This window comes from Syngnathus leptorhynchus, chromosome 12, assembly GCF_054491065.1.
Source record: "Syngnathus leptorhynchus isolate UIUO chromosome 12, UIUO_Slep, whole genome shotgun sequence".
NCBI classification, from domain to species: Eukaryota; Metazoa; Chordata; class Actinopteri; order Syngnathiformes; family Syngnathidae; genus Syngnathus; species Syngnathus leptorhynchus.
The window spans coordinates 8244242-8271145 of record NC_141206.1 but is presented as its reverse complement, the minus strand read 5'-3'; the positions used below and the strand labels follow the sequence as shown (position 1 = coordinate 8271145).

Genomic DNA, 26904 nt, shown 5'->3' with positions numbered 1-26904 from the left:
GGTTGAATTGGAAAAACGCTTCAAGCTAGTGTTTAAGACTGTTAACTCTTATTGGACACAGTCAATTGTTTATTGTTTTAACAAGAGATAACCACTTGTGATGGTCAACAATGATATCGCGTTGGGTCATAAAGCACGGATGGGTAATGGAAGGCTCATTAAAATAAATAGATGAATAAAAATGTTTTTGAAAACCCGGCAAAATTCCTGAAAAAATGAAAAGTACGAAAACAACGGGGGGAAAAAAAATCTGTGATTATGCGAATCCATGCGTATTTTGAAAGTATTAACGTTTTTGGTGAGTTGATTTTTGAGAAAAAACTTAATGTTTGTTTATGGTTAAGTTGTTTTGTCCTGTCCATTATCCGTAATTTTTGCAGTATGTAGTTCTTTCGTTGTTTGCTTCAAACCATTTCTTGCTGTCAAAATATGCTCTGAAAATCTAAAAATCAGAAAATTCAGCACCTACTTTGTCCATATTTAAGATAATTTTTTTTATCATACCGGGCAAAACACTAAACCCTCCATTCCAAGACCTTGGAAGTCGATTAGAAGTCAAGCGAGTGACTGTCACGAGTTCATAACTAATTCAGTGAAACATTACAACAAGAATAATATCAAGGACTAATATAATTTAATATGCCACTTTCTTTTCCATTAATAAATTAATCTTCCTTGTCATTTTACCTTGAAGCAACTCAACAAGTTCCAATTACCTCACCGTCATCGTACTCTCTATTTTCCATCACCTGATATTTTGAAGTGCGGTCCAATTAATCGGCATGAATCGGAACAAGGATGTATAATATATAATATCATATTACGAAATCTAGAACCGGAGCAATGACACCGATTGAATGATCGACAGCCTTTTTTTCTAGTATACCTATTTCCATTTCCTTCCTATTCCCCAATCGACAAGCTCACCTAAAGATTCTCCGTGGTGTTTTATTTTCAGGGTGTGGAAAGATAAAGAAATATGGAGCGTGAGCAACGCTTGCTGCAGGAAGAGGCCTCAGAGTTCATCTCATTTCAGACTTTTCTGAGCAGCTGCGAAATGACTCTCTGTTCTTGAGCCGAGCCGGCGCCGCCGCCTGTCTTTGACTTCCTGTGGGCCGCGATAGACCAGGCGCTTCTGTTCCGCGCTGTTTAGCACCTCACTGGAGTCGCTGGTGTGCATCTCTCCCGTGGCGCTGCCCGTCAACACGCCGCATTATATCTGTGCCAGAAGCATATCGCTCGACGTGCAGCCTACTGACAACATGCGTACTTGATATGGCTTTGCAGGCTCCACTTTTTTTTTTTTTCCATGTGGTTCTGGCCTTTCGGGGCAACTGTGGGACAAATTGCATGTTTTACCGATAGACGGGTTGAACAGACTTGGACCTGCATGTAAAATATCACCATCTTCCCTGAACGTCATGGTAAAATCCGCTTTATGAGGATTATGAGTTTTTAATATGTCGGTCTCTACGTACTGTCAACACGACACGCCATCAAATGTTTTATTACTTTTGGTAATAATATTCACGTTTGACACGGCTGTTGCACACCTTTCATTTTGCTCGGAAGATGAGCTAACATTGCTGAAATAAGAGCCAGTTTCATTCAATTAACAACTGAAAACCATTGACGATTCCATTTTGCTTTAATCTGATGATTGATAACACTTGTGTGTGTGTGTGTTATCTCTACAGGCAGGTCAAAGTTGGATGGGTGAATATAATATAATCTTTTAATGGAATATTCTCGACGTATAAACTTGTACAAAGGACCTCTTGCTCAAAGTCAGCTAGGATAGATTCCAACTTAACTGTCATTCAAATGACGCAAGACAAGGCAGCTTTTTATAGTTTGAGTTTCATACAAGAGAGCAAGAAGTCGACTTTGGAAATTTGTTTTTTATAGAAATGTTCTGAAAGACGTAAATCATAGGTATGGGGATTTTAAGCAGGATGAAAACGTCTTTACACTTGAAACTGACATGACCCCTGTTGGCTGCTTACGATGCATGTTTGCGTGGAACTCTGGGCTGGTTATCTGCTGACCTAAAATACCTATACTAAAATTGCTCTATAGACCAGTAGAGTATTTTTTAAAGTTGACTGGGAGCTCTCGTGTCTTTAAGAAGCCAAGCTGAAGTATTCTGAATGAGCTGCAGGTGTTTGAAGCTCCGCTGATGGAGTCTAGTGGTGGTTCAAGTATGGATACGCTTTTCTCGCTCCGCAATGTTTTTCAGCTCAGGCTAGTGAGGTTCTAAACTGCCGACTAATGGGACTTCTATTCAGTGATTTATTGACTTTTAATTTCTGGAGCAGAGTTGCCTGATTAAATGGTGAGTCATCATCTCATTTCTGACCGCCCCATTACTTGCCAGTGGAAAGTTGCTTTAGGCTTGTTCGTCCGGTTAGTGATAAATATCAACCAAAAACTTCTCGTATCGTTGCAAATGAAATGTGCATTTCTTTCTTTTGTGTGTGCGTGTTGTTTTTCAACAAAGTAAGCAATCAAATGGAAGTCCTGTCCGGCCCCTCGTCTGGACCAAATGGAAAAACATTGAGCTTTGCATTATTTAAAGGAAGTGGCCGTTGTCCAGAGTCTATTGACTTTCTTACTGCATAACCTTGCTTCAAATGCCAAGTCTCACCTTTTCTCCTTTTTTTTGTTTTGTTTTGCCAACTCATTGCATTGTAGCCACCGACTCCACTTGGATTACTTACATTTACTCAGAAAAACATCCCCAGCGTATGGAACAAGTGAACCGGATTGACAGAGTCATTATTATTTATGACACAAGTCTCCCTGGCTCTCAGCAGCCTCCCTGCATCACCCCTGCCACTGTTTGTTTGACTGATTTTAAAGGTTAGTAACTTGCGGATGCTCGCATTGATAAGTTCTCCAAGGTAATCTAAATGGTTCTGCATAGTTAAAAGCGTTGCCTTCGATTAGCCCTTTGGGTGTTTTGATTGTGAGCCTAACTGCTCCTCTGCTCTGCTCAGCACATTTAGTCGCATTTGGTTGGAGAGCCTTGGTCTCATAGCTCATCCCGTCGAAACAACCCGTGGCTCTATTGTGCGTCCCCACGCCGCCATTCACCTCCTGTCGCCCTGACACTGTATATTGCGTACGCACTGCGGCCACAAGCGACGGGCTGAACTGGCATAAAAAGGGCATAAAAAGGCCCATTCATGTCCCCGATGCGTCTTTATGGGAGAAAGCTTTCCTGTGCAGGTGCTGTTGCCGGGTAAACCCCCCCCCCCCCCCGAGTGGGTGCAGAAAGAGCGGTGGGAACTTGCAAGTAGAGATGGTGGGAAGCTGCGGTGAGTCTTCCCAAGTTTGGCATAACTGATGTCCAATAGGGAGCTTGTTTTATTTATTTATTTTTTTTCACTACTGCTCTGACTTTGGGATTCTTCAAGCAGTGAATTTTTATTACAAGGAGCCTGTAAAGTCAGAGGAATGGAAGTGTTATGCGGTAGCGGTTATCTTTAGAATAACGCTGTCAACTGACGCCGAATCACGTTCCCAGCATTGCTTTCTAATCAAGCCAGCATCAAGAAGAGCTAAAAAAAACATTGTCTGTGGCAACACCAATGAAGTAATTTTGATGTCATTTGACAATAATAAATTGTATTATAATATTGAAAATTATTATGTTATATATTAAAACTATTATTTTATTATATTAATTATATTAAAATAATATTACAAATTATTAAATAATGATTTACATTAATTATTCATGAATATTCACTGATTTTATCTTCTGAAAAATTAATCAGTTTGCGACTTGGTATATTTTCACACGCCCCAAAATATTATTAGGCCTACTCAACGCAAGCAGAGCTAAGATGTCTGCCATCTAAGGGTAATTGGTAATATTACAACTCAAAATTCATACATTTTTCTTTCAGTTTTAAAAAAAAGTTGGTGAGCCAACATAACATTGAAAACATAATATACAAAGAAAAAGATAAGACTTCCACTTTGGCCTTAGTCTCAATCCCAGAAAGAAAACAACAACAACCCGTGGCAACGGATTGAACCGATTGATTGGCGGGATAGTTTTGAAGCATGCTTCATCTCTGTTGGTCTGCTCTGTCGCATCACTTAATTTTCCTCATTTCTCTGAAAGGCAAAATATGATTCCATCTATCGATCTCTGCATAAACGTGTTGCCTAGTGATGAAAGATGAGGTGTGCTTGGCTTTTATGGGATCCGATTAACCTCCTGCTGGGATTGGACATTCTGCATTGCCACGGCTCTCATGCTGTGTCAGGGTGCATTTGATGGGCTCTTAGAGTGATTAGTGTCCTGATGTGTTTTAATTCTTTTGCAACACCAACCAGGGTGTGATGCCCATGTTAGAAAGCATCAAGCGTTGTTAGTTGGAACACACATTTTCACTGTCAAAAGCTAAAGTTCAAACGTGAGCAGCTTTGTCAGTGGTTTAAGTGACGTCTCCATTTCATTCAAACGTCTTGGATAGTTGTGTAATGTCCTGATGTATGTTTTTCATTTTTATTGTACATACTCCTGAAATTCAATACTTCTGATGTTTTGAAATGTGAAAATGTTACCTCTCAAAATGAGTGGCAGAGCATGACTCAGAGGTCCCCTGAGGTATTCCTGAACAGAAAAGGAACTTAACATTAAGGAAAATGTCAACAAAGACCAAATTTCTTATTTAGGTCATTTCTCATCTATTCACAGTAAGAATATTACATCGCTGTAAAAATCTCTAAAACACAGGTGTCAAACTCAAGGCCTGGGGGCCAGATACGGCACGTCACATAATTTTATGTGGCCCGTGAAGAATTTGTGTCATTACTAAAATTACAAATTGTTTTCACTTTAAAAAAAAAAAAAAAGATATTGCTTGCAATTTTTACTACCATTCATCTTTTAAAAATATTTGAACCGTTTTTACTAGTCTCTAGATCTCTAGATGGCAATTTTTGTGTGTGTAAATAAGAATGTTTCTCATCTTTCTATTGGACCTTGAAGCATCCGTCAAAACGCTCTTCAGCGGCTAGCATAATGAGAAGCTCTGCTTTGTTATTGAAGCTAATATTAATGCTAATCGTTACATACATTTCTAATTCCTCTCACTACTCGCGGTTATTTCCCGGGAGACATTATAAACATATGTCTCACAATCGCTGAGCGATGAACCATTCCGTCACGGTTTATGTTATCCCGACAAGAAAACAAGTCTTAATTGTTGAGTGATCGCTGGAGGCGTGAACGATTTACGCATCATATGTTCCTCTCATCAAATCTTCACGCTGTCCAATTTCAATAACCTCTGCTTCTTCTTATCTGGCACCCACTCCGGTACTTTCATGTCCTTCGTGCGTATCGGATTCAACCAAATCTGTTTGGAGAATGTGTTCAGGAAAGTTGAGGAAACTTCAAATGGAAGAGGATAAGGATGAGATGAGATGCTAAACACATCTCTGTTGAGCATGGACATATTTTTAAATACGACAATTAATACCGTGGAACTTCTAAAGTCAAACGCCCTTAAAGTTGACCCCGAATCTCCAAACCGAACTGAAGACAATCCCGCCTGCGTACCGAACCCGCCGGGAGTACCCAGCAATCGTTTCCTCACGAGAATTTTACAACCTAGATTTACCACTGAGGGTTAACTCATCTCTACAAATCATTTCCTTTTTCATTTGCTGAAGCAGTCCGGCAGCATACATGATTTACAAGTACAGTAGCTGCTGACACGAAATCCAAGGATAACTCGCGGCTGCAAATCAAAGCGGCTTTACCCGTGTTATTTATAACGGCCCTAACGGTGTCATAAAATGGTCAAAATCTGCAGTTACAATTGTTTTGACTTGTTTTCAGACGCATTTCTTTATTCATCCGTGTCATCGCGAGTAGAAACTAGGACAGTGTGTCACGTTCACCCCGAGAAACGTGGAATAGAATCTCCCGACTCCAAAATATGATCCAACAGCAACTAGATCTGCTTGCTCAGTTGACATTGAGCCCCGTTTTGTCATCTTTCAACTCAGGGACATCAAACTCTAACCTGCCATCGCTCACCGACTACCGTTTTTTTTTTTTTACGAGTCTGGTTCCATTTACCCGTTGGAGATGTACTTTAATATGCGAGTAGTTAGAAGAAAGAGCATGGCATGAATACGGATTCAAAAAGATTCCAAATGAGTTCAGATCATTTGTGTTTATGATTCATGGTATTATTTCCATGGCTTTGTCACCTCACGTCTGACATGTATTACTGATGCTTATTCTTTTATTGAACGGGAAGTCTGTAATTAGGTTCTGCCCGAGGCCTGTTTATCATGCATAAAGCCAATCGCCTTTTCAAAGCAGCCGCCGAGACAAAAGCCGTATTCTCATTTTCTATGCATTTGCTGGGAAATCCATTAGGTTTTTCTTCTCCTTGGCAGACAAACTCAGTTCAGAGCCTGACACCAGAAAAGTCTTGGCTGTTTCATTACACCTAGAATTGCAAGTTAAAACAGATGCAGAAGGTTAAGATATTTATGTTCTAATTGATCCACGGAGGAGGTCATTTGGCTCCTTTGCCGCCAAACACTGAGGAAGACGTCTTTAACTCGTCGTGCCTGGACCGAAATGAACTCTTGAATAGCTTGCTGGAATGAGAGCATTACTCTCCTAATGAATCAAGTTCATTATTTGAGATTGAGGAAACGTTGCTCTGTCCGTACATTTATCTGAATCACGATGGCACCGCGCAGTATGTTTGTTTCAGAATGAAAATGATTTTCCTTGTATCCATCAAACTGCCGTATTTTATATGCTGCAGCTAATTAAATATTCAGAGTGAGGATTTCCTGATCTCTCCTATAGATCTTTGCTAAACTGCCTCTCCGCAGATTGTGTTTTAATAAGCTCCAAGTTTCTTTTGTATGTTGAACCGTGGAAAAATAATATACTGACCACGTCTTTTGAGAGAACCAACAGAAGAATTGTGATCAGGATGGAAAAGTCGATGCAAGTGCTGAGTTGAAACATTGGCAGCCCAAGAAAATGATCTCCGTAGAATGGCTATTTAACATTTTCCAAAAGAATTGATGAACTGTATGATTGCCTCAGGTCGCAGGGAACGCAAGTAAATGTTACAGTACTCACGAATTGCTCCTTACAAGGTGTGCTGTGTTACTTTGATATTTTCTCATATTATACTTTAATTTCATGCCTGGCTGGAGCTTTGTTGATAAGCTTTAGAAAAAGCCCCTTTCACTTAAAAGACCCATGAAAGCATTTCCTTGGCCGTCGTGTATAATTTATAATACAGATATACGTCTTATCACGTTTAAGTTGTCGGAACAAAAGAGGAGCAGTAGATAACGTCCTCCTTTGCCACTGTGTCTTTTCTCTGTTTTAGTGGTGGACAGCAAGGCGATCCCGGAGGGCCTGCAGAGGTACAACCCGATGCCAATCTATCTACCTGTCAGCTACCGGATCCTTAATGCTGAGTCAGCTTTCTTCCTACAGGAAGCAAACCAGGATTTAATGAGGAATTCCAGCCTGCAGGCCCGTACAGAGTCCTTCTTCATCCACCAGGCTCGGCAGATGCCCTTTGTCAACGCTAGCTACGGACCTCTGTCCGTGCAGCAGCCTGTTCCGTTGGAGATGCTGGAAACTCAACCCGGACCTTTCAATTTGCCCACTTTCCCATCAGTACCGACGTCCCCGTCTCTCTTGCCGCTCTTTACGTTTAACTGGAAGGTTCATACATATATCATCAATGAAAGGATTCACCCCAGCTGGCCAAAGGTCCAAGTGTTATTCTACATCGCAGGGAGGGACTGGGATGATTACAGTGCCATCCAAAAGCTGCCCTGCATTCGAATGTTTGCCTTCCATGAGACTCAAGAGGTACGGGGGACATGCAGGCTGAAAGGCGAACTTGGGATTTGTGTTGCTGAGCTACAGCCTCTCGCTAGCTGGTTTAGCCCACCCACTGTCAGGCCGGGTAGGCAGAGGACATCCGAGCAGGCCCAAGGTACCTCCGTGGAGCTCTACTACATGGTTCAACCCACCAACACCGGCGATTGCAACGCAGAAGATTCCAGGAAAGGCAGCGCGTTCCGGACGGAGCAGCACGGTCCGAGAGGCTATTCTGCGGGACATACGCCCATGCAACGCATTGGAAGCGTCAAGCTATTTCAGCCATTATCGGAACTGAAACTGGACAGTAACTTTTTGGTCATGGTGGCCTCCAAACCCATCCGGCAGAGAGAAACTCTATCTGCTTTTCTGGCTCTGTCGACTCTTTCTTCGGTGCAGATCTTTACCCTCAGGTAAGCAATTCTCCCGTAATGTCAACGTACAGATACGAGGTGACTGTTAAATCCCACCAGGTCCAATTTTCTGTTCGAGGTAAATCCAGCCAAGAAACGTATCGTATTTTTACCGTGTATTTATAAAGCGCAAGCAATCCTTTGATTCTCAACAATGTGCCTTATAACCCTCTGGACCTGAAAACCCGATGCACCTTACGGTTCGAAAAATACGGTAAATTGAACACTATGACCCCAAACGAAATGAATCGAGGCGTGGCTCTCCGTTGATCCGTACAGTGCGAACATTTGAATCGATAGCTTTGACTTTCTCTCACAGCTGACGGTGCTTGCTCAACTTAACCACCGCATCACTCAGATCCTCCAAACTAATTTCCGCAGTAATCATATCACAAACAATTAAAAATGATTTAGCCGGAGTTGGAAAAACAAGCAAGATTTAGCCAAGCACAGTGACATTTACAATTCCCAAAGTATTATCAGCATGCGGAATGTGTTGTTGCTACCCATTCATTAGAGAGAATCACTGATGTTTCTTGTGACTCATGTAAAATGACTCAAAGGACAGTGCGGAACTAATCAGGTTAATGCCACTATGTGTGTAGGTGTGATATGAGGCTGACAAACATAGCTTGTTACGTGACAAAAATGAGTCTGAATGCCTTTTGTGAATTTTATTTCTAGCTAGGTACACTCTTTAAAACTGAAAATAATTACGGTTCACCAAACCCACAAAACCGTTAACCGTGGTTTTTGAAAAATATTTCAATGTGATTCATCCGAATGATCAACTGTGGGCAATTGTGTGGATTAGTGTGTGGCATTAGAGATTAGAATATGAGTGCATGATAAGATTTTGATTTTCCACAGCCCCCTCTCGAGCGCAGGCGACGTTGCCATGACACCATCAGTCAGTCTCCCGACTAGCATTTGTTCATTCGGGAAATTTTCTGTACGTACTAAGCAAATGTGGATATCGCCGCAACTTTCAGTTCTACAGTTTTGCTCGTCTCCAAACTCAAGTTTATATACAAACTAATATCTGAATCCACTGTACGGGGTCTTTAATCTTCTTGCTACTGAGCACATCACTGCGATAATCATCTCCCTGGAAATACTCCCTAATTGATATAAACAACATTTTAACACAATTGATATAGTCACAGCCGAGCAAATAGTTTTTCAAGTGTTCTAATGATTTGTTTTGACTAGCCAACACCTTCAATGTAGCTTTGTGCCGATTGTTTAATGCACTCCCCTTGCAATTTTCTCATCTGTTTGAGGTGATTTCACACCAAAGCGGCTGTCATTGATCTATCGAACCCTGTCCGGTATGAAATATGATTCAAAAAGACTTTAATTGCTCTGTGTTGTTTGATGCAAATGAAGGCGTACGGAATATTTCCGCTGGGCTTCCTGTACGCCCGAGATCTAAATCATGAAAGATGAAACCGTTAGCGTCCTCAAAGCGGTACTGTGACAAGGTGCCTTGGCAATTTGTCAACAATGGGTGAGCGGGAAATCTGCCAAAAAGCCTCATTGCTTTTTTGTTCGCTCCAGTGATAATGAACCCCCACAAAGTATTTGTGTTTTCAACGTGTTAATCACCCTCTCTAACATACGTCTGTAAATTGAAACTTGAAGGTCTGTGTTTTTTTGCGCTTGCTCTTTTGGTGTCCATAGCACCCAAAAGTTGTTTAGAAGCTATCTTTTATTTTTCCCTTTGGGAGAGTGAACACTTGAAGTGCAACCAAAACTACCTCATTAGCAGCCAAAACATTCAACTTCAAAGACTACTTTTATACACTACTTGACTGCAAGCTTACCCAACTCAGTAATTACATTCCTGGATAATCCAATATTTAACTATCTGAGTGTTTCTTTTATCACACGGACACACTGAATCATTATAATAAATAAAGTTTACTTTGTACCATCCTTGAATTCCCAGCACAAGCTTAGATGCAAAAGGCATACATACCCGCATAGACAGTGAAAACAGTGAATTGAAACACAAATTAAGATATAGGTCAGACCATATGTGTGTTAATTTTTTTGGTATATATATATAGAGAGAAATTTTTGATCAGGCGTGTAGGGAATGGACTGTGTGTATTTACCCTCCATGATGAGGTTCTCCAGCCAACATCACGTGTCATGTTCTTTCTTTGTTCTCTTTCCCACATGTATTTAATACAATTGGGACTTGAGTGGGACCAAAGACGGTTCTTTTTACAAGTAGCCGCTGTTTTTCCCCAACAGTGAAGGAATCATTAACAATTTACAAGTTGTCTGGACCTGCTCCCGTCTTGGTCCAATTATCTTTTCACTCCCACTGATGCGTTGCCTCTTCCAGCGCAGTGTTAGTCGTGATGAACGAATACCAAGACGGACAGGCCTAGTTAAGGTTATTGGCCGTGATCCACATGCGCGTCTGTTGTTTTCTGGTTGATGCACAGGAGAAGTTGCCAATATTGAAATTTCAAATGAGACCAGGTTAAATCTCCCCCATTGGTGTTATTGTCTACAAAATGGTGCCATTTGGCGATAACATCACAATCAGCTCTGTAAATAACGATATGATTGCACATGCATTGCTGAGGAATCATCCCAGTTGGACAAAAAAGCTATTTTCTCTCCGGGTCACTGACTAATTGATGTATTTAATCGAAAACATATACAATCGTCGACGACGTAATCACCGGCTTTTGAACTCAAATCTTGCCCACGCGTGTCCACTCCAACGGACATACAGTATCCCGACGCTCCAATTCATTACCCGCTCGGACCTCCTTTGGGCCAACTGTAAAGTCACGGTGCGTTTATCACGCTAAAGGCTCCCGGCGGATTCTGTAATTCCCCCACTCCGTGCCTCATTAGCCTCAGAGAGAACGGCGTAACAGGTTGGAAAAGGTTTTTCCGAGCTATTCCTCATTCGACATGCAAATGAAAACACCGTTTCCTCCTGAACAAATTAACGATACGTTCCCCCAGCTGTACTGTAATTTTTGACTAAACAATCCAACACGTTTTTACGGATTCCTCTTGGGAGGGGGAGGGGAGAGTTTTGCTGATGAATGCAAATGAAGATCTAATATTGGACCGAGGAAGGTATCAGGTGCTGTGCCGCAATTCAAATAATCTTTCAGTTTGCAGGTTTTATTTTAGTGTTGAAAGGGTCGTGACCTCAGGCTTGATTTACATTGTTTATTTTCGCCCAATTTGCTCCCATGGCCTCTTCACTCGTGTTTACACCAACTTTTCTTATGCACTCATTAATCGGTAATTAGCAGCTTGCGGCCCGCGGGGATCGCTAGCTATGTAGATCCGACCCTTCGCTGGACCCCGCCGTCACCAAAAGCAATCACACGTTGCCGGCAGCAAGTCATTTGAATCCCTGTATTTTCTTCCCCAATGATTTCCCGTCACATTTCTTTTCTGGAATTTGGTTTCAAGTTGATGAATGTATCGGAGGACGGAATCTATCGCTTTGGCATTTCTTCTTTTTCTTACTGGCTTTTTGTCCATTGTCTTTTTGAACAAAAAAAAAAAAAAGCTGCCTCTCTCGGAGGTATGCAGCTCACAGAGGGGTCGAATACAAATGTGTCATAGCATTCGGTTCGAGACCTCCCTCCAAGATGAGGAATATCGACAGAGTCAGAGGTGACATTTTTATTCCTTTTTTTTTCCCCTCGCTCTCTCGCTTTGCTTTGAACTTATGAAAGTATTTCATGCTCCGTGTAAAGGCAGCGATGAGAATTGTGAAAGGCCAGCATTGGCTCAATTTCTATTTTAGACCCATGTGGAAGGATTACTGAAGCATGTGGGCAGCATGTTTGATCAACCACAGATTAGTGGAAATATTCTCTTTTGATGAGCTCTGACTTTTTTATCTTCTGGTTTTTAAGCCTTCTGCCCTAACTGAGGGAGAAAAAAAATGCACAATTCAAATACCATATGAACAAATTAGGAGATGATTTCATAGCCACGTTTGCTAACGTGTTCCCAGCAACCAAAGCAGCTACATTTCCGGTTGACAAAATGAGATGGTCATGAAACAACCCAAAATTTAGGTGGCAATGATTTCCTGTTGTTATTCTTCGGACAGGGGTCCATTTTGCCTCACCTATAAAATAATCGACGATGAATTGACGATTAATTGACCAATTATAATTGTCAACCCACTATCTTTTTCCACTTTTTAAAATAACATTTTTTTTATAAGATTGTATACAAGCCCAACTTTTTTTTTTTTTTCACTCTTGTGCACTGCAACCTGCAGATGATGAATGGAGTGCTGTAGGGGGCTGACAATCATGGATTATGTTGTGGCAGAATAAACTCAACCGGCAAGCTCCAAGTCGCCGCTCCGTCTCTCCTCCAGCCAATCACAAACTTGTCCCTCTAATCACTTGATTATCCTCAATGTTTCTCATAAGGATTTACTTTGATTAGTTTGATCACCCCGACTTGACAGCTGTTACACCAACTCCGAAACATGCATATTTTAACACGAGACTCCAGGCAAAGAAATATGGGGAGAGGGTAAGGGAAGAAAATGATCAAATGTTGTGCTTGTCATATAGACTTTTAAAAATAAACATTCCTGGACTGACATTAATCCCTAAAACAGAAAATATGCAGTAACTCGTTCCGACTTTGCTTCACCCACACATACTGAGAAAGTTGCATGTATTCAAATAAGCAAGATGGGGGGAAAAAAATGAACGCTCCAGCCTCCATCTCCATTGTTTTCGTACCAAAATATGATGGAATGAAACTGAGGTTACTGCTTGGCTTCAATTAGCAGACGACGGTGTTTAAAATGCGCGGCCACCCCACTGAAAACTTTCTAGTTACGGCCCTGCATTGTAATTTGAAAGAAAGCTAATCCTAAAAAAATATATATATAAAAAATTGTAAAGAATTCAAAGTATGTTAAGGGTATGGCCTGAACATTTTATTTACTTGGCAAAATGTTGCAATCCATCATTTTTGACATGACTCTTGTTGCCCACCCATTTCAGACAAGCCAAAAATAATAATGAAAAACAAATCTACAGGGAGCTGTTGAGAAATGGGACAAGCAAAGTGAGCCCTCTGGGAAGGGATCATTAGAACGATGTGATATTCAGCATGTGCCTCTGGCTGGGCTTTGAGCCGTGTAGTATTGGTCAGTGTGTCTGTTGATGGCTGCGAGGTCAGCCATTGATCTGGAGATATAAGCTGGTACTTTGGATCTGTGCCTTCATCATCCTGTGGGCCTACCACCAATGTGGGTGGATAAGCCTTGATCTGCTTGAGTGTGTGTGTGGGGGTTTGCGCGTACAGTGCTAGTTTAGAGAATGATGCAAGTGGCCTGCTTGTGTGTGTGTGTTTGTGTATTTTTTTTTTTTTTTAATGATGTTTCCCCCTAGAGTAGTTTGGGATTTTTGGTCTTAAAGGCCAAATGCAAATTGACAGCGCTCAATCAGCAAACGTGTCCATAAATGAGTACCAGTGTGCTGATTTTTTTTTTTTCCCATCCAAGCTTCAAACCAGAGCGAGAATATTGGAATTGTTGCTGCCGCACGTGAGCAATCTTTACTGGCACCTGCAGGGATCGACATGCTAATAAAGTCATCAGCAGGCATCACTCGGTGATGCTGTGTGATGTCGTTGAATTGCAATAGGAGATGCAACTCGGAGCAAGTCGAGACGCTGAAATTGTCCGCCACGCCAATTGACACAGCAGCGGGACACAAATAGAGATTTTCTGATCTGCGATGACAGCGGTCGCGTTCGGTTTTCTGTTGTTGTATTCCAAGTGACGCAAACAACTCTCTGATATGTGAGTATGCAGACAGACACAAGGAGAGATTAGAATTTTGATGTCGCCACTTGGATAAGTTGGATCAGAAATGGATCAGAATATATTTATTTGTTTATTTATTGATGTATTTATTTATTCTACATATATGTATATAAAATGTAAATATAAAATATATAAAAATCTCTCAATGACTTCATCTCCCAGTGCTAAAGAAACACAATGCAGAAAATGATTTGATTGTCTGTGTCTCCTGTCTGAAACAATGATTGTCTCTTGGTGTTTGTTTGAGGCCACTGGAACAAAGGTGGTGCTTTTTACTCTGGAGTGAAACCCCTTTTTTGCATTTTTCTCAACTGCATTTTAGGCTCCTCTACCATCTGTGTCAAACACTTGAGTTGACACGCTGCTCAAAAAGCCCAGTAGGCGTGTCACCACAATGCATGCGAGCTTTTCTGGAGAAACCTTAGACCAGTATTTGTCCTCATTTGATTTGGTACCCAAGTTAAAGCATAAAAAGAGATATTTTTTTGTGTGTGTTAGATCACCGAGGACTTAGTATAAATACATTTTAGTCAATGGGGAAAGTGTTATCATGAAAATAAAATGACACTTTCTATTCTAAATCAAATTCTAAAAAACAAGGAGGACATTTGCCTTAATACAAGAATCACACAAGATTTTTCTAAGAAGTTCAAATTATTTATTTCCAGAAATTTTAAAGGCTGGACATATGAAATGTCATTGAATTACTTCATAAACACATCTAAAATAAATAAATAATAATTATGTGCAGAATTCTGCAGTTGCTGTTCTACCAACTCCATACAGACGCTTCAATCTGTATCGAGTGCTTGTCCAGAGCATTTAGTTCTGGTATTTGGCTGCCATTCATGGTACCAACAGATGTCGTCGCAGGTACTTAATTTGTTTATGTCATGGTGGTGCATACACTTAACTTTCACACCATGCCCCTCTGCATCCGCCATGACACCAGGGTATGCTTCAATGTCGTAATTAATGGCGCACCGCTCTCCCATGTGTTTTTACCTCAATCATTTCTTGGATGATCTGGTGTCGTTCCACACGCTGGCAACTTGTCAGATGAAACGGGAGTATCAGCATGAGTGACCTTCGAGAAGGTTAAAGCAATCATAGTCCATATAAAAATAAAAAAATCCTACCTTTTAAGCAGAAATGGATTTGCTCTATTTTATTTGGTTGGGTGTCAAAGTGGGAGTTTGGTAGATTTTCTTCTAGTGGCAGCTAATACATGCGTACCACCTTTTAACATCTTTTTGAAAAGGAGAGACAAAGAAAAAAAATCGAAGCCTTTTAGGAAGTTATGTCGACGAAAAAGGAAACCGATTAATATTTATAATATCCTTCAACTTTTCATTGTGAAGCACCTTGTGTTTGAAATACGCCTTATGAATAAAGCTGCCTCGCTTTGCTTTGATGATACAACGATGCGCCGGTTTTTATCATTCTGTCTTGTATATTTTGTAAGACAATAGTGACTGTGTTTTTGGCGCGGAAGAGGAAAAATGAAATTGTTTCCGTCGTTCCCTTCAAAGGCAAGCTTGTTGGCAAACAACTCGTTGCCGCTGGGGTGGAGGAGACTGTCGTGAAATGAGTGCAGCTCCTGTTCCTAAGATAGCCTCAATCCGTTCCTCTTTCAAAAACAAAAACACTGACAAGAAAATGTGTCTGAAATAAAAAGTTTTTAGTCCAAAGATTGGCAACCCAATAAAAATGGATAAGCAGATTTTCTTGTATTTTTTTTTCTAATCATTGTAATTGTTGATTTAAACATCCAATTTCAGGCAATTAAAGCAATTTGTTTCGAATCTGTTAAAAAAAAAAAAAAAGTCTGGCAAACTTCACCAAGAGAAGCCGCTGTGATTGACCATGACACAGACAAATGGCAAATTGTCCAAGAAGCAAACATGTCATGACTGAAAGCTCCTTTTGTCCCGTTCCCATTTTGCAAGAATGACGATCAAATTGAGGTGGTGCTATCTCAAAGTCATGCAGATTGATTTACAAATTGTTGCCTTGCCTGTTTGCACAAAGCAGGAAGACAGACTGAATGGGCCATAACTGACACGATGACAGATGTGTCAGTCACATCATGGCCTACCTTCGTATTCGTTCCTCTAAAATGGCAATGATGCTTTTTTTCTTCTTCTTTTTTTAAGATCGCTTTCTGTCTTGTTGGGTACTTGTTAGGGACGGACAAAGTTGAGTTTCAAATTTTGGTAACTGACGTTACAGTGAACCTCATCCAAGTAAATTCATTTAAATAAAGTAAAATACGTCCGTCCGTCCATCCATCCATCCATCCATCCATCCATCCATCCATCCATCCATCCATCCATCCATCCATCCATCCATCCATCCATCCATCCATCCATCAGCACTGCTAATCTTCCCTGTCTGGACAGCCGAATGACACATGGTGACATTTGACCCCTGAACCTGATTACCTGACTAGAACTCTCCAGGCTCAAATCACCCATCAGCGACTGTGTCAGTCAGTCAATAAATCGCTCGGAGATGAAGTCAAGACTGAGCAAGCATTCGGCGCTTTCAGCCCACAGCATCATTAGGGTCCCATTAGATTTCTAAACGTGTTTGTTCCCAGATCTCTGCACTCATTCGAGAATTCTGATTTTTAGAACACCTTCTATGTATGTAAATAGACGAGCATTAACTTTAATATCTTTGCCCTCATCAAACCGAAAGGGTCTAAAAATAATGGGCGCATTATTAAAACCCTTCAAGGCAACTTTGTAATTGGGCTAAACAGCTTAATTTCGATTTTAATATTCGCAACGGAGCTATTTTCTGGTCGACTTTTTATCCTACAGGATCGTTGCTAATCTGTGCCTCCCGTCCAACTGCAGGTTTACACATTTATTATAATCCGTCGCACTTGCATCCTGAGATTAAACTGCTTGGCCCCCTTCCGCACACGTCCAAATACGGGATCAGAACCGGCTTATCTGTTCAACGCGACAGGTCTGTTGTCTAATTTTCATACCAAGTATTAAAAAATGACAGGGGTCCTCGGTTTACACGGATACTGGCAGAAATTTTGAGGTTATAAATACAGTTAACGGCGGAGCTAGCAAGATGTAGAGTAGGTTGTACTTCATCCTAAAAGTACTTAGGTCATTAAACTAAATAAAAATAAATAAAAAAATCAAAGTTTGTAGTAAACACTGAACGAAAAAGGCATAATAATAACACACTCTTGGAAAAAATCTAATCTGAAATCCTCTGACTGGCCTTCAAATCTGATAACATCAAATAGGATCATTGCATTCTAAATGTAGGCCACAAGACCGATCATATATATTTTTTTATTACGTTTTCAATCCTTCTGATCAGAGCCAAGCTGAGGATATTTCACTGTCCCACCCATAAGTGTCATCATCCAATTGGAAAGCTTTCATGCTAAACTGACAGACGCACACACACACACACACACACACACACACACACACACACACACACACACACACACAAAAATATGAAGGCGGGTGGACAAAAAAGTTTTGGACACACACGAGTGAAGGCGCTTTGTCTGGCGTAGCGACTTCAATCTTTCCCTCAGTTTTGCAGACGCATTGTTACGCACCGGCACTTTTAACTAGCTCAGATAATGGCTGGAACAGCCTCAAACTCATTAATTGAATTAGCGCCCTCTTTATCTCAGCATCTGCCTCTGTCTACCGCCTGAAATACTCCCCGCCCACAACTACTACTAATCGACTCTTGAGTGTTTTTGCCGCAAAACTAGCTTTGTGGAATTAATGGCTCTGACATCACCTGTCTTTTGCCGCCAGCGTGTAAATACTGGCGAGAATGATTGATTTTGATGATATTATATCATAATATGATCTATTTTATTTGAACATGAAGCAGCGAGAACGTGAACGCTGCGCTACCATGGTAATTCTGCTGAATCATCTCTCAGTGGAGTCACTCAACTATTGGCAATTTGTGAATACAAGCAAGCAATTAAAGCAACATTTTCCATTTAGCAAAGTCTAAGAAAGAAAGCGGTTTGTATATGGATGAGCTGTAACTAATCTGCCAGCAGTTATCCTCTTCATCCATCTCTACCTTTGTTGGGAGTCAGCAGCTGATGCAGTAAGCAAAAGTGGTTTCTTTGTGACAGAGCTGATACCAGAGCAATTGTTCGCACTTCCATTTATCTCTCCGAAAGGGCAGCTCAATGCGGTGGCCCCACTCTGCACCAGTGTGTTAACTTTATATCAGATACAGACCTTGCTGTGTCGGCGGCTGTTTGTGAGTGTTCGCAGATATCTGCTTTTCTCGCTTCTCCAGTGTGACGTTTGCGGAATGATCTTCCATCTTGTGGAAGTCCGGACAGGAAAGTATTAATCTTCCCTGTCTGAACGTATTGTGCCTTGAAATTAAAATTGTTGCCCTTTTAATTGCGGGTAGTTTGTTATTGTGAGTGGAGGAGCAGTTTGCAGATTGTATTGCAATTTTCTCAACCATTGGCTGACGATCAACTGTATTTAAAAAACATTTTTGTAATTTTAGGAATATGGTTCAGGAAAGTGAGTTTTCAATTGGCGACGTACTCATATTATGATATAGTTATATTTGTGTTGTGTTGTGTTCAAGCACTTAAGCAATCAAACTTCTTAAGTGGGCATTTCAATCCCATGCTAACTTCTTGTCATGGGATCCATTCGTCAAGGAATATTTTTTTTATATAATGACAATCTGTTGTGACATTTAGGCTTTTTACTAAAGGCAATTTAGTAAAGAATGTTCCAAGGTATGTTCACATCTACTACACTGACATTCTTGACATTTTTTCCTTAAAACCGGAGGATTATAAAAATGCTATGATGGATTTAAATTAGAATAATACAGCATTCGTTGCATTCATTCCATTACCGCAGTGTTAGTTGTTGCTCCTTTGACCTTTTGTATTCCAAGCCTTTAAAAAAGAAAAAAAAAAAAACGCAACACAATGCTAACGAGCCGTCCCTGCTCTTTCCGAATGTTACTATTTTGCATGCAAGACCCTTGGTCAGTCTTTCACTTCATAAATAATTGTTTACATTCCATTTCATTTCCCATTGTGTACGCAACATTAATATTAATATGCCGCCGTATTTCATTCAGCATTTTGAGGACCATGCCCGGGAGCAAGGTGACTTGTCGACTTATTATTTGGGCAGCTGCCATCCAAGTGTGTCATTACCGAGGGAACCGATGCCGGTGACAAGCTCTTCTCTCGTGTGTACACTCATCCCACCCATGCGGGATTTCGAGGAATTAATCATGCAGGCCTGTGTGCTGATGCATGTGAAAAGTGGACCTCCCTTCAAATTTCATCCCTTTATTGCCCTCCCCTCACCAATAATGATATTAGGGAGACCAATCTCATTACCACGTTCCGTTTGATCGTTTCGAGGTGAGTTTTGAGTGACCCTGAGATTCTTTGTGAGCTCATTTTCCAAGATTTTTGAGCCACTTTCTTCGATACAACAAATACTTCAGATCATCAATGCATCTGACTTAAGTGTAAGAAGTCAGCCAACAGTCTCCAACTTCAGGGTTAGTTAAAACAAGTCTTTGGCTCTTTAGATGATCAACCCCCCCCCTTGTAGTCCTGGACCAAAGCTAAGTATGTGAGTCGATGATTACTTTGCTGTAGAAGAAGGTGGCTAAGGCTTTGAAAAAAGGAGGGCAGACGGCAATCATTGCTCTCCTTCTCCGCCACGCCAACAAGCCTTATCACTTCCCATCAGGAACAGCGAGCGACACATGAGTTATTATCGCCTCTGTCGCCTGGATACCATCAAAGAAACCAGGTTGATCACAGAGGATGCGGTGACTGTGGTCATATCATTACTCCCCATTAAAGTTGAGCTTCTTACTTTTGTGTCTTTTGCAGCTTCCCGGATAAGGCAGTACTCAAATAATTTAAAAGTAGCGGGGGAAAATATTCCAGCATTCATGTTTGACAAAAAGATATCCCTTAATATTAACTATTGTCGTTCCAGGTCTTCTTATCCACCATTACAAGTTTCCCCGATGAGAGCATTCGCAAGATCCATTAAACTGATTGTGTTTCAACATAAAACAACCTAAAATAATGATTTAAAGTTGTAAACATAAACACACGGGCTCCCCATTTCAATTTTCCTAACGAAGAACCTAATTAATGTCTGACTTTGAATGAAGCCCTCATAAAAGATTTGTTATGTTGTCCAAAATGGACGTTGTCCAAGCGTAGAAAGAGTTTTTGGCTACTATCTGATACTTTTTGCATGAATTAATGTTTCGTTGGATCAAATATGTGTATAACTGCTGACTTCACGTCTTTCTTTCAGATAGCACGATGAGTTAGTGTTTGAGTTCTGTATGAAACAGTAGCTTATCTTTTGTTAATGTAAGGTCACACAGTTATTCTAAATTAATGAATTTAGATAAATATTGATGTTTCTGACGTCTCTGATACCAAGCTGGCAAAGGGACGCATTGATTTCAACTCCCCGTACCTAATAAACAGGACCAGGAACGAGAAGGATGTATTTATTTTTAACCGAGTGAATCGGATTGTTTTCCAGGGTGAAGCTGAGAGACGGTGTGGCATTCCTGGGGGCGAGAGCCAGTAACCCGGTATCGTGGACGGTGAGTCAAGATGTCAGAAGTGAAGGTCACAGAGTCGTCACCCTTCACTGCCGAAGAAAAGAAAACAGCTTCGGTCAAAGGTACGTCTGACCTCATCTGCCTCCTAAATCGATATGAGCCCGAGGTACTTAAATGCCAAGGTGTCTTCAATTTGTGAGATGCTACAACCAAAATGAAGCATGATTCTGCATTAATTGCCTGACCTGGATTTTGAAATCTAATGTATATGCAATATGATAATATTGTGTGGTCATGACAGTATTACTTAGTCTAGAAACAAAATGGCCTCCATCGGTCTGCCAGTTCTCAGTTTGGGAGTTTGAATCCTGGCAAGAAATAGCAAGCATTGTAACGATCGCTCCAAAAAAAGACACGACTTTGATTGTCCCGAAGAAAAATAAGTGCAAGTCATCAAATCAGATCCTTTTTGTATTCTTTGAGCTCAGTCTCTATAGTCTGTAAGACTCATTTCCATTCATCGACACGGTGAAGCGGTAGCCACTCAATGACAGAACGGAACAGTAAGTGGAGGTTATTGACTGAAATGTGAACTACCAAAAGTAAGATTAAAGAAAACAACTTAAACTTCAGTCCATTTTCTAAACTGTGCAAAGCTTTCGCAATCAATGTGCGGAAAACTCAAAGGACTAGCTCATTATTTTGCGGATTTTATATCCGGCAGGATTATTACCTCCAACTCATTTTGCCTGACAATTATTGTAAGTCATACTTTTCTAAAAAGTGAAGCCCTAAAAATCATTGATCTAAAAATCAATGTATACTGCCACACATTGACGATGCTACTGAATACATACGCAGAGACCAGAATAGCGTACTTTCAGTACGCTTAAGCACTGATTAATAAATTTATACTTATTGTCTTTACGACATCTTATGAACGGAAACTTAACACCGGAAATAGCGCAACCTCGTATGATGTGATGACCTGGCTTTCCAGATGATGACATTCATGAATGATAGGTTGTCTGTCATTTACATTTATCTCCCTCAAAGCCTCTCTGGGGTGACCACGTGAGTCATACTGTTCAAATCAAGGTCGTGTGTGTTGAACCAGCTATTGTATCCCGACTGCAACAAAAGACTTCCTCAAACACTGAAATGATAATGTGACATCTAACGTCTATGATTTTTTTTTTTCTTTAATACAAAAGAACTTTTGCGATAGAATATCCGAAAACATTTCTGTCAAACATTGTGAATATATAGCGCCAATCCATACGATACATTTTTGGGTATATTTTTGTTGTCTTTGACAGGCTGGACATGGAACACCAACAATGGTTCAATTGAGTTTGAAAACCTTGAACTGGCTAAATTAATTAAACGTTTAATCTTTCCCCCAAAATATCCTACGTGACAGTTCTGCAATTTTCCAGCACTAATTCAAACCTGTCATTTCATTCTCAAATAGAAAAGCTGTCATTCAGATTAAGCAGAAAGAAAATCCAAATTAGCCAGCACTTGTTGGAATCGAAAAAAAGACTCCTGAGATTGAACAGACTATTTGCAATAACTTTTATCGCTTGAAGTTGATTAATCGTGTTTTTTTTCCAAACTGACACGATTACTTAGGCTATTCAATCACCATTGGTTGAAGCTCTTGAAGCAACCCAATGTCTTGCTTCCAAGACAACTAAAATACCATACTGAAAAAAAATATCAATACCGTCATCAACTGATAGACACGAACTTGACTTTCATCCCATTAGTGTCGACTTAAAAAGATCAAAGTCTTGCAGTCTCTAGTTTGAAACGACAAGTCCTACAGAACAGCTAATGACTCATGTAATCATTTCAAGCTCATTTTGTTCACAGTGAAAGCTTCACGACTGGCAGAACCCCGGAGTTCAAGGATGAGATGAGTGACACACAATGGTTTTAGCGTCGTCACACACAGAGAGTTTTATTACTATTCATAAAGGAAGGACGGCAATTAACATGTAGAATCCTTTAGGTTTTACAATCCTCTTGCTGACCAGGTGTCCTTTTTTATCCTCGTGACTTGACAATTTAAATTACACTATGACCTAAAAAGTCATATTTTTTTTCTCTGAGATTATTTATTGTGTTGATTTATTTGAATACAATCACTCCTCTCACATATGATTCCCAATGATGATCCATAACTGCTCTCAAAACAGCATCATCTGTCTTTATGATTTCTTTATAGCGCCCACAATGTAATATTTTCTACCTTTTACCTGAAATGATATCAATTCCCTGTCTCCAGTAAATGTAGTTAAAGTCTTGTTTTTCACAAAATGGCATAGCCAGTATGACTGTGCCTTATCCTCTCTTGGCCTTTTGGATTTCATTATCCCAGTTTGCACCATAGAGGCTCTTCAGACGCCAATCCAGCATTTCTCAGCCAAGAAATGCTGATTGCTATCCCATACGTTTGTGGTCAGCAATTTTGTTTGAGGACATCTCGATGCAGAGTACAAGGATCACACGGTGCTTCTTGGTACGGTATTGTCTAAGAAAATAATTCAAATAATGATTAAGTTGATGTATGTGGGATTTTTTTCGCTCCCCACGTGGAAAAAAAAAAAAATCCTACAAATTGCATCAAAAAACATCTTGGCGCAAGGAATTTTTTTTTTCCTCCACAGAAATCAATAGAGAGGGTTTTTTTTGTAAATAAGATAAAAATAATCATTTTCCATTGCCAGAATTACTCACCGGAACCATTCAGGGATACTAATAACCCGTACTTGTTCGTTCATATTTGGCCCGTAATCTAATATGCATTACGTCGTGGGAACATATCACAAGCCGGATCAAGAATAAGTAATCAAAGTATTTATGTCTCTCCGGAGGGTTCCGTTCCAAGCACATCTATCCACAAGCAGCTTGTTGCTTGACCGCTTTGGTCTCCGGGCGATAATAAAGCGAGCTGATGCATTATGAAAGCAGCGCCTCGGTCATCAGACACAAAAGCACCTGCTCGGTTAGGAAGATGAAATAGGTCAATTAAAGTGTCCCTGTTCCCCGATAATAAACCCATGCAGTCGTCTTAACGTGGAGTCATTTGTATAGTTTTGGGGTTCATCCTGAGTTTTAAATAACCTTTTATGCACACCCTTAAATGGAAACATTTACATTTATTCTAAAAAGTGATACTCCGATACCCAATGATTTGTCCTTTAACCATTTTCTGTGTAATGCTTCAAGTCCAGACGGTCTAACGTCACTTTTTTACTCCTTTTCAAAAGTATCCACATTAATCTTGAGCAGAGATGTTACTATATGGCCATTTATTTATTTATTTATTTATTTAATCTTATTTTATTCTATCTATTTATTTATTCATTTATTTATTTATTTATTTATTTTTCCATTGCTTGCTTTTTAAAACACATGGAGACAGAAATTAGTCGCCTTCATGAGGAGTGAAGTTTTAGACAGCACTAAAATGGAGAAGATGAAGAAATATATCGACTTTTATATATCCCAAAAAAATTGCAGTGGGACCGGTTGGACCTCAAATGAACCTGGGTAGTAAAGAAATCATTTTCAAAGTCTGACTGACCTTTTTGTTTGCATCACTTCTCATCAAATGCAACTGGAAAAAAAAATTCTTTATATTCGACTCGGAGCAGCAATCCAAGAAGTAATAAGGATGTATGAGGGTGAAGACTTTAGCAAGGGAGACTGATCATTATGGTTTGCCTCAGGTCACACCTCCTCCCACTGCCCCTCGGTGCTTATTCAGATATGCAGAAATTGACTGCGCAATTATGCGAGTGAGTGCTAAACTGAAAGAATGTGCAGAGCTCAAATGTTTTCTTCCTTCCTACAATAAATATGGACTAAGTCCCATCTGCGTGCATGCACGCAGTTGCATTAGGCTGTCTGACTGAAGCAAACAAGTGAACAAATAGAATACTTATGCATGTTTATGGCCGGAAAGTCACTAGCGTCATGAAGTGAGCTGCCACATTCAAATAACCTGCTGACAAGGATGAACATGTCAAATGAGATTGCCATTTTTTTTTATTATTTGGCTAAATTTAGCACGGAGTAGTGTTAAGTTTATATTGTCTGTGCTATCCAAGTAGCCATTAAAAAAAAAAAAACGGAATTGTGAATTTCCAAATGTCATTATTATTGGTCAACCAATAAAAAAAACTAAAAACATTTTGGGTGCCAGTCCAAGCTTGACTTTTAATCGAAGCAGGCCACTGTACCGTTTGTAAACACCTCCTCTGTAGCCTGCAGACATATTTCTTGGTGTTACGTGAATTTCTTCTTTAATACATCTTGTGAGGGTTGGTGGCTCGGCATGAAAGCTAGTGTAAAGTAGGTTCAGTGGCAGGTTGAAGCTCACTTGAAAGCTCTGTGTTGGTTTGCCCCAGCCATCTGTTGAGAGAGATGACAGGTAATCCTCGGCGGGTCTTTCGGTGAAACAGAGAAGCAAATATCCCTGGAATAAGTTCCAAGCTTCTGTTGCTCTCAAATATTTAGCATATATTCTGACAGAAGAAAGGGAAAATTCCTTTATGTGCCACAATGCCGAGGCCGTTATATAGATTAACATGTGACCAAATTAGATACTGGGAGAAAAAAAAAATGTCCACACCAGGTTATATTTTATCTTCCATGTGAAGTTGTGAACTAATGAACTTTTTCTATCACTGCTTTCTTGAAGCGAGCCTCTCCAAGTCATATTTTCACGTATTTCCATTTCTCCTCCCACTCTGAGAACCTCCAAATCCATATTACATGAGGTTAAAGATGGCGACGCAACACTGAGCACGGGCGTTTTTCTTCTCGTCTATCTGGCGCAACACCTTGTACCGCGGCACCTAATGAATATGGAGAAATACATTTTTGGGAAATATATCCGGAGTAAATACCTTTAGCGCTGTCTTGTTTTAGGTTCTGACTGAGTGCTTTATTCATTTATCTCGTATTACAAGCCACGTGTCTTAGGGTTAAACATATTTACCGTTTTTGCTTTGCAAAAACATTCAGAAGAAAAACAATATCTACTAATGCGCCATAAAATCCCGTTAGAAGCAGTTATGTAAATGTATTCAAAGCATAAAACTGTATTTTTTGGTGTAACTTTTGCTTATGCCATAAACTATAAAAGACAAAGTTATAACATAGCTCATAGTTTTTCAAAATGACACGATGTAGCCATTTTTTTTTTTATCTGACAACTCATTCACAAAATAAAAATAATATACGTATATATGACCATAAAAATATTTATAAAAAAAAAAATATTTATTGTCAACAAGCTCAGGCGAACTTCTGGCAACCGTTTAGCAAACATTCGCGACCATGAACGAACCCCGACAACAACGTAGCATTGGCCCTCTTCGAAAGCACTTGAGATATCAGCTTTGGGTTTGTTCAAATATTTCTAATGAACTTTTATGTTTATATAACACATCTTGGAAACTGTTCTCATAACGAATGAAGCCGTGAATCAAGACGTACAGGGTCACCCTGTTTGATAGATTTTTCTCACGGCGTGGTAATAACACTGTAGCTCCAGGCTGTGTACGTGTTGTGGAAACATTCTCATCACTCCTCCCCATTTCCGTTCACTTCCTTTTCCCGTCGTATCAAATGCAAGACCATTACTTTTTGGCTCCTCTTGTCAAAATTCCGCCTTTGGAGACATTTTTAAATTTACATACAAACGCATTACTATGTACAGTGCCGTCACTGGATAATGGAATTATGTTCTACAAATTTGTTTTTCTTGAATAATTTTTACGATTGCAGAGATAACTAGATTCAATAAAGAAGGATGTGTTTATTCGCCGCTGACGCAGATGCAATTCCATGCAAAACGCGCATTGTTTAGTTTAGTAAATATGTGTCGGCTTTATTTCTTGCCTGAGAGTAATTAGGAACTGGAGTCATTGACAGAACAATGATGAGTGAAGATTGAACAAGAAAGGAGTTCGATACTCAGTCTCTCTGGTTCGCCGGCGAGGTCAGAGAGCCTCGCGCTGTACCTTCTGATTGCGCCCAGCGTAACTCAAATGGCGAGTGACTGCGTCGCAATCAATGGCTACGCCGAGCCGGACCAATCGGCCCGCTTTTACAGC

General features: G+C 40.2%; 1 protein-coding gene across 5 annotated transcripts in view; it reads left to right on the top strand.

Moving 5' to 3' along the window:
* Nucleotides 1-26904, top strand: part of LOC147048258 (transmembrane protein 132C) — an 82877-nt gene that overhangs the window by 35094 nt on the left and 20879 nt on the right. For 2 of the 5 annotated variants that reach the window (XM_085925269.1, XM_085925268.1), the window contains 2 exons: nucleotides 7395-8313; nucleotides 20749-20892. In XM_085925269.1, the coding sequence (XP_085781395.1) occupies nucleotides 7395-8313; nucleotides 20749-20892 (1063 nt within the window). Of the gene's footprint in view, nucleotides 1-2189; nucleotides 2336-7394; nucleotides 8314-20748; nucleotides 20893-26904 lie in introns of those variants that run through there. The other 3 variants (XM_085925272.1, XM_085925271.1, XM_085925270.1) reach the window with 3 other exon arrangements.